The sequence below is a fragment of the Dermacentor silvarum genome, chromosome 6 (genome assembly GCF_013339745.2).
Source record: "Dermacentor silvarum isolate Dsil-2018 chromosome 6, BIME_Dsil_1.4, whole genome shotgun sequence".
Taxonomy (NCBI): domain Eukaryota; kingdom Metazoa; phylum Arthropoda; class Arachnida; order Ixodida; family Ixodidae; genus Dermacentor; species Dermacentor silvarum.
Genome location: NC_051159.1, coordinates 32,302,180 through 32,311,366, shown reverse-complemented (window position 1 = coordinate 32,311,366; position 9,187 = coordinate 32,302,180). Strand labels below are relative to the sequence as shown.

Here is a 9,187-nt window from a genome sequence, read left to right as displayed (position 1 = left end):
GACCGCACGTACCTTCGCCCGCTGCGGCGTATATGCGCTTGCTGCCAGCGTTTTGACAGTCGTTGTCTGCAGTCATTCAGTGTGATCTATTCATGTTTGTTTGTGCGCGCTCACACCACAGTTAGTAATAGTCGGGCCACATTTTCCAACGCACGCTACACATGCAATGCTGCCCGGATCGGCAGTGCAGCGCTACAGGTGTGTCCCTTCGCACGCGCTGCCCACCGGCAGCGCTTCTCATCAACACCACCGTTTCACACGCGCCTTCTCGTGGTCATCGAGTCTCTCTTCATGTCGGTCTACTTACGCCGTAGCACATCTGCTTACTTAATCAGCTCATGTTTACTACAATTCATATTGCTACCAAAGCCACTCACCTTACTTCGTATGACATTGCTGTGTTGCTATCGCATTCATTGCTTCGCCCTTAGGGCGAAACTGTGACATTTTCTTTAACAGATATGACATCAAATTATTTTTCTTCCGCCGGAAGTGTCCCCTCCTCACACAGATGGCGCTAAGCCCCATGAACTGCCGATAAGCCGCCATGTTTTGAACGTATGGGCTTCTATGGAAGCTTCGCTACCAGGTGTATTTACCTTGTGCGCTGTGCTTTCGACGCTTAGTTCGCGTTGAAGAGAGACGCAGCATGAAGGTCAATTCGCTTGCTGCTGCTGCCGCGCCGAGCAACGTCTTTGTCCTTTCCCAAAGCAAGCAAAGCCATGCTATGGCTCGAAAAACTTGGTTTAACCACGTTCAACCGCGGCAAATGTTTTATATCTATCTATCTATCTATCTATCTATCTATCTATCTATCTATCTATCTATCTATCTATCTATCTATCTATCTATCTATCTATCTATCTATCTATCTATCTATCTATCTATCTATCTATCTATCTATCTATCTATCTATCCAGCGGCCTACATCTTGGTGCTCTCATGGTCCTTTCGTTACCTTGGTATGTACCAAAATTGGCGTAGTATGACGAGAGTGTAGGACGAACATATAAATGATAGGTAGTGACATGCGTATCATGCAGCTCATGAAACAGCCGCCTGAAATGACAATGACCCAGCGAAAAAACATTTACACTCAAAAACCGCTGTAATGGGTTTCGACGTGGGTACTAAGTGAAGGAAACACTAAAGGGTGATGGTAGAAGTCATAGTTAAGAGCATGACTCAGCAAAAATGAAAATGACTCAGCGAAAAAATATTAACACTTAAAAGCCACTGGAATGGCTTCGGACTTGGGTACTAAGTGAAGGAAACACTAAAGGATGATGGTAGAAGTCATAGCCATGAGCATGACTCAGCAAAAAATTACAATGACTCAGAGAAATAAGGTGAACACTCAAAAACCACTGAAATGGGTTCTGACGTGGGTACTAAGTGAAGAAAACACTAAATGATGGTGGTAGGAGTCGTAGTCATGACCATGATTCAGCAAAAATGACAATGACTCAGCGAAATAAGATTAACACTCAAAAACCAATCGAATGGGTTCTGATGTGGTACTAAGTGAAGGAAAAGGCTAAAGGTTGATGGTCGAAGCCATAGACATGAGCATGACTAAGGCTTTCGACTTAAATTCTCTTAATCATAGCTAAAGGGACTCCTGAGGACTCATGACATAAATGTCATGACATGCGTGTCATGTAGGTCATGAAAGAGCCACCTACGTCTTGGTGCTGTCATGGTCGTTTCATTAACTTGGTAGGCTCCCCGCACTCTGCTTCGCATAACATCGATTCCCACAGGGCGTGGGATCTGGCGGCTTGTTATGTTTACAATGTAAATACATGTTCATATGTTATTTTATATTTACTTATTACAATGTCAGATATCATGTATATGTTTCATGCATATCATGTGTGTTTTTTTTTCTCCTTGAAATGTTCACTGTCAAATACAGTCATGGTCGGAGCCCTTGTCAAGCTGCTGAAAATCACCTTTTTGCTCCAGTCCTGGCATTTTGTCTTTGTAAGAACGGAATGGGAAATAAACTGTCTGAAACTTGATGAAGTCTTCGTTTTTTCCGTCTTTGCCGGCTTATAGAGCCTATCTGCACTGCAAGTGGCTGCTCTGATTTTGTAGAACGTTAAGCTACTAATACAGCTGGAAATTAAACTTTCACTAAAACGTTGCGCTGCGAAGCCCGATAGCGTGGGATGAAATTCCGGCCGCGGCGGCCGCATTTCGATAGAGTCGAAATGCGAAAACGCCCGTGTACCGTGCATTGGGTGCACGTTAACGAACACTGTAGGTGGTCGAAATTAATCACGAGTCTACAACTAAAGCGTGCCTCATAATCTATCCTGGTTTTGGAACGTAAAAACTCTTTCTTTTTACTACACCTCTTACTATTTTTCTTTGTTCCTTGTTTGCCCTCTTTCTATCTGTCTCGCCTATCGGCCTATATATACTCCATGCTTCGAATAAACAAGTTTCAGTAAACGCTTGTCGTGTCTTGGAATGTGCCTTTGTATGCTCTTCAATACCAAATATCTGTCAATTAACCCATGCTGTGATGCACCTTTCTACGCATATACATGCGACACTCACTGCACACACAGATAACCAGGTCAGAGCTTTGTACGTCCAATCTTTTTTCGCTCCCCTCGTGTTCCGCTGCGTATCGTGCAAGAGGCATTTGAGAGGCAACCCGACCGCTCGTTCTCGGGTGACGTGCGATCAAGTGACGTTGCAGCCCGTAAGATCGGGAACACGTGATGTGCAAACGTGTGATGCGGGGGCGTAAGAGCAATATCTTTTTTCTGCCTCCCCCCCCACTCTCCTCTCTTCTATACTACGTCACACGCCTTTTGGTGACGTAATTCTCGGAGATCCATTGGCTTCGTTCCAAGCGGTTTCGTAGCACGCACGTCCGCGCGCCTCAGATTCCGTTGTCTGGCGATACCCCGTCGGCATATTCTTCTCCGCTATTGATCGCAGAACTGTTTATCGCTATTGATCGGCTGTCATTTAGCGGATGAATGTCAGGCACCGCCGTGTCTATGATCGGTAAAGAGAGGCGCTTATTAGAACAGCCGGTAGCGGCGAATATAGACATAATGGAATTTAATCATTTCAATTAAAAAAATAAATGATAGGGTTTTATGTGCCAAAACCACGATCTGATTCAGAGGCACGCCGTAGTGGGAGACTCCGGATTAATTTGTCTACCTGGTGTTCTTTAACGTGCATCCATGCACGGCACATGGACGATTTTGCATAGCGCCCCGAAGGAAATGCGGCCGCCGAAGCCGGGATTTGATCCCGCGACCTTGTGCTTAGCAACGCCAAATCCACTAAGCAATAACGGCCGGTTTTCATAATTTCAATGCGGAAGGCATACTAAAGGCTGTCGCACAGAGTATTAGCTAATAACGGAGCCTGCACTTGGCAAACGTGGTCAAAATAGGAAAGCTATAATACGGCACGTCAACAACGCGTTCGGCAACCACGAAACACTATATATATATAGCGCTGAACTGTTGATGTGACAACAGGCGAGCGTTTGAAAAGCGGCGAACATGCCAAGAACAACAATTTTTAAAAATAAAAACAAAATCGCAACAGTCCAATCGGAAGCGCACGTTGCAACTCTACGTTCGTGGTTTCAATATCTCGGTGAGCCTATTCTCTGGAATTCTTGCCCTCGGTTGGGTGCACGGCGTTATGCCGTGCATCAAGCTAAACAACGAACTAAACTCTGCCACGCTTCTGTGCTGCTGCGCGCGTGACGGTGCTTAACGGCCAGTGTAAAATGCTCACGTAGCGTCAATGTCGAGGGAGCGCTGCTGTGTATATACATGCAGCTTCACATCCATTAGCCGCGCTCCTTCAGTCCGTTGTGTCTACACTCGAGACCTCTCGCTTTTAATGCAACAGGGAAAAGAAAAGAATGAGGGAGCGGCACTATAATGTGTACTCGTGGGTCCGCTATACGCCAAGTACCGCAGTCTGTTTAAACAAGCCACATAAATATTCAGCACTTCCCCGTTTGCTCATGGAGTCCCATAGTGTGCACTGGGCACACATCGGAAGACTTCTATATACCGCGGCGGCAGCTTATCTCCATGCGAGGGTCCGATTGCGAGAGGGCGACGGTCGCCGATAGCTCGCGCCCCGCGCAGCCGAGCAACACGTCGGGCTCGACGCGCTTTGTTACGGGACTCGCTTCGCGAACACGGCGGCGGAGGGTAACCCGGTGCAAGAGGCGGCGAGACTCGGACGGAGGAGCGCGTTTGCCCATGGGTGCCTCCGGAAGTTCGACGAGCGGCGTCGACCAGCACAGCGCAACGGCGAACGGCTCGCTACCTCAGTGCGAGAAGAAGGCGACGACGCAGCAGCCTGCCAAGCCCGAGGTGTCCAAAGCCGTGAGGGACTCGGTCCAGAAGTCCATCGCCGCGTCCAACTCCCTGCTCGGCGGAGGGGCCAACGGCGTCCTCTGCAACGGGGTCGTCGGCGGCGGCAGCGCCAAGAGCTACCAGAGGATCCGATGGTCTCGCAACAGCCTCCTGGCGAGGGCCAAGCTGGCTTCGGCCGTTGGGCGCGCTCAGATGCACTGTCGCCGCTGCGAACATCGCTGGACCGACGACGGCGTCGAGGTGTTCTTCGACCTGGGCAGGCTCGGGGTTCCCAGGGTTGTGCGAAAGCAGTGCTTCAACTGCGGACACCTGGTGGTGCCGTCTTTCTCCTGCCTCGAATGGGACCGTCTCGCCAGCGAGGCACTCGGCAAGTGGTCCAAGAAGGCGCTCGAGGCCCACCTCAAGCAGAGCCGCACCACCGGAGCACCGCTGCCCATTCCCGAACACTGTTCCGTGCCCGTGCCGGACCCGTTGACTAAAGGGATGGTCGTCATAAACGTGGACGTCGTCAATAACAACTCTCCGCGCTGACGAGACTCGCATATAGCGCGTCGTTATTGAGCGTCGTTCTGACCAACTTTTGCTCATCGACGGTTAGGAGTGTCACGTTACCTCCCGTCCTATCTATGCGGGCGCACGTGCAGTGTGGATGCTCGACGATGACCCGATCAAGACGCTTCCTTCATCGACGTTAGGTAACTGACAACGCCCGTCCGCACAATGTGTAGATGCACGCATATATTATGCTCTTGCGAGAAAGAGCGCGCTTCACGGCACCACGATTCATTGCTTCAAGAAGGTTAGGTTCAGAGCCGTCCCATTAGAGCCAACTTGCAACGTGATGCCTAAGGACTTTCCGCTCCCATTTATCCTTGTCGCGTAGTGTTTGAATGAGTAGTTGGTTGTTCAGCATCACCGCGAACACATTTACCATAAGATAAGTCATATATGTAAAATCACTGCCAAGGTTGGTGTGCTGCGATATTGCTCCATTTTTTAAATATGAGTGAAATTTTCTTATCTAGTCATGCTACGCGAAAGGCCAGCGCTTGCTTTGCTCTTTTTTAGGGCGTCGCTTATCTGCAGTGCACAATGGTTGTCCCTTCTGCAAACACAGCACGAAGTTGTTTCTTTTCTTTTAGTCACGCAGAGGACGGCGCCAACTACCACTCTGCCACTGCAGACAGACACGTACGCCCGTCGTCGAAAGCTTGCAGCCCTTCCGTGACACCTAGCTGTGTAGTGGGTCCGCGCTATTGCATCCGTTGCACTTTAGAGCTTTAAACAAGCAAGGAGAGCTTTGAAGCATTCTTATCTTATGTAAAGGTTATCACTATAACTTTTATACATAATACTGCGCATTTTCACATTTAGAGCTTGTAACCATGCAATCGAATTGAATAATCGCAAGAGCCCAGAATGATTTGGCGTTTTCGTCATTTTTTTTTCTTTACGTGTTAAGGTAAAACTGCTTGGAATAAAGCTCAGAGAGCAATTTGTAGGTAAATGCTACGAACCGTTTTTAAAATGTGAACGGCATGATTGACGCCATCTATTGTAGTTACCATTAGACTCCTGCAGTCAGTTGTAATTCGCTTTTAATCCGAACTGTGTTACCATTAGACACGAAAAACAAAATTCAACGACAGCATGAGTTAGTTCGATGCCAACTCCGATTTACCTCTCATTATACGTGTATAATGCAGAACTTCTCCGGTTAGACAGCAGGTGAAAATTTTTGAATACAGTTGCTTGCATTCAAGTAAGAAAGCTGAATCCTATCGATTGTCGGATGCTGACATTTGCCTTAGGGCGTCATATTTTTATTAAAAATTGACGAAATATTTACAAATCCATAACTAGTAAAAAAAAAAAGGCTAACAGTTGTATAAACTGCATATGTTAGATAATTTGAAACATATAGAAGAGTTTACAGAATATGAGAATACAAGTCTGGCCGCTTACGTTAATTTTCTACAATGCTAAAAACGGTTTTACGAAAGTCATATGCATAAATTTCAAAGTGGTACTTTATGCCTCAAATTTATTCGTTTTGTTTGCTTGAATCGGTGCAGTTTACGTAATCAGTGTTTCTTATTTGTTCTGTGTTGCAGAGTTGTTAGTTCGACGGTACAGGTTTTATCATATTTTGCGATAATCAGCAATGCTAAGAAAAAATGGGTGGCTTAAAAAAAACAAAAAAAAAACAAGCAAAGTGTGCCCAGGGTAGTCGGTGGACTGAGACTTGCAAACGCAACAAACCACCGAATTCAATGCAGTAGATGCCGATCTAAACGATTTCTTCAAACTTCTGCGTTCTCATGTATATTTAGATAGGAGCGCCGTACTTAAAATCTTCCTCTTAAATGTGAAAATGTTCAGTTTAATGAAGGCTACCGGTGATACATCTGTTCAAGAAAACAAGTAAGTGAAGGACACTGACTACTCGTCTCAGAGACAGCTTTGGTCCAACGTCAATGGTTGTCAGCTGCGTTATTTATTTTCCATAACATTTATCGTACTGTCTACTCCGTATAATCTAAACTCTGACAAAACTCCGACCACATCGCCGATCTTTGCCCATATATAAGCGAAGCTTTCTTAATTTCGAATAACAGTTCATTAAAACACAACAAACGATATGTACAATGTGCAGGTCTCTTTATTTACAGATTACGATGTGTCCCAGGTACTGGGATATATTTTTTTCCTTCTTGTTCTGCAGTTCCTTGGATTTTCCTAGGGGGCGCCATATGCATCTTAGAGAAAGGGGTTTTTACATACATCTGATGACGTCAATAGCCCCTTTCTGATTGGTTAGTGGTTCAGAAAACTTATTTACAGTGATTTGCGAAACGCAACTGGTCTTAATTGCTACTGCCGAAAGATCCCATGCTGACGATTGCGGCGTGTTTAAACCGCTTGATACTACGCGCATACATCATAACTCTCTCGAACGAAGTAAGAACTCTTGTAGCGCGCAACCTTTAGTCTAGCGCCGCAGTAGACCGGGGGTTATTAGATGTTCACGAGAGTTAAGGGTGCGTAAAAGGCGCAGGTAGTGCGCGCAGAGCAAGTCTCGGTTAGAAACAGTTACAAATAGCCACCACAGCGGGGAGAACTGGCCAAGAAAGCTTCACTTTAATGAAAGAGTTTCATGTGAGCGGAGTTATGCCTATAATGCTTACTGGTTTTCTTTACTTTTGTAGGCAGTGCTACAATTTTTAAGGACGGCTTTAGCTTTGTAGGAGTTTGCTGAGCTAGGTTAGACTGTGTACGCAATAAACCTACCGCTTTTTGCCGCAGAGTAACCAAAAAAGGTTAGACCCCCCCCCCCCCCCCCCAAAAAAAAAAAAGAAAGAAGAAGAGAAAAGAAAATCTGAATGTAGAAAAGACACTGATGCAAAGCTTTGTGAAATGAGCGTGCGCAGCTGCTTAAAAGATACCCTTTTCATCCGGGCGCTGTTACATCGGGCGAACAGGCCGATGCAATAATGATCGTTCCCGGGAGCACGCTTGCCTAAAGGATCAGTTTCAAATAATCTGGTAGAACATCGTAAAATATTGTGATTGTACCGCACTCTGGAAAATTGCGCGCCCTTAGGACGCTGCAGAGAGCAACGTGCACCCGCTGTAGTGGCATAGGGCTTTGGCGTTGCACTATACTAAGCCCGAGGCCGCAGGATCTTATCCCAGTCGCGGCGCAGTCGCATTTCGATGGGGGCGAAATGCAAAGGCGCTCATGTACCCAGCATTGAGTGCACGTTAAAGAACTCCAGGAGGTAGAAAATTAATCCGCAGTGCCCCACTGGAGCGTGCCTCATAATCATCTCGGGTTTGTGCCACGTAAAAACCGAGAATTAAAAGAAAAAAAAAAACGTACATGTGAGCTCAGTCAAGCGTTTCACGCATACCAACATGGTGACTGATGTGCTACCGTACCTTTTCTATCTCTACATTGCAGTTTTTTTACGCTACTTATCGCATGTGTGATAGCCTGGGGACATCGATGGCCTGTGATGAATTGGTGCTTGTGTTTTCTGCGCACATTCGTTGCTTTATATTGCACTTGACACGCAATAAAGACTTGCTGTTAGAGCTGTGTCTGTCGTCTACACTATATATGTCCAGCCTTCTGCGCTGCTCGATTCCCTTCATCTTTAGCCCTAATTGATCTTCATTGTGCCGTTCGTGATCTCGTATTTCGATCTCTCCCCATCGTAGGGCAGCAAACCATACGGGTTGTCCTATACAGGCACCTATAACCTTTAACTGACCTAAATGCACCTATAACCTTTCACTGACTTAAAGGCACCTATAACCTTTAGCTGACTGTAGTGAGATCCGAAAGTGCCTCACAGGGATGTTACCACTGTACCAGATGGACGAAGCGTTAGGTGTCAGGGTGTACCACCTTCAAGGAAATAAATTAACTAATTTGATGAAACGACGGCCAATTATCCACGAGATCGCTGCGGTATCTTAACGGCTAATGCGTTGCGCTGCTAAGCTCGATGTCGCGGGTTCGATCCCGACCACGACGGCTGCTTTTGACGGGGACTAATTGCGAAAACCTTCGTGTTACTTTTGATTTTGGTGCACGGTAGAGAACCCCAAGTGGCCAAAGTTAATCCGTAGTCCTACACTACGGGCGCGCCTCATGATCAGATCGTGGCTTTGGCGAGTAACACCCCGGAATTAATTTTTTTTGGTATAAGACATCGCTGTGACATTATAAGAAACACAGAAGGTTGACGCGGATCGAAGAAAAAAATTGCAATAGAATTAAAAAGTCGCAGGCCTGCGCGGCA

General features: G+C 46.5%; 1 protein-coding gene across 1 annotated transcript; it reads left to right on the top strand.

The window, feature by feature from the left end:
* Nucleotides 1–3,984: 3,984 nt before the first annotated feature.
* LOC119455388 (uncharacterized) lies at nt 3,985–6,591 on the top strand. The gene has a single exon (XM_037716787.2). The coding sequence runs from the start codon at nt 4,086–4,088 to the stop codon at nt 4,905–4,907; it is 822 nt and encodes a 273-aa protein (XP_037572715.1). The 5' UTR covers nt 3,985–4,085; the 3' UTR covers nt 4,908–6,591.
* The last annotated feature ends 2,596 nt before the right edge of the window (nt 6,592–9,187 follow it).

Bases quoted from the DNA above. Each gene is read 5' to 3' on its own strand.
- LOC119455388 (XM_037716787.2), top strand. From the start codon at position 4,086: ATGCGAGGGTCCGATTGCGAGAGGGCGACGGTCGCCGATAGCTCGCGC.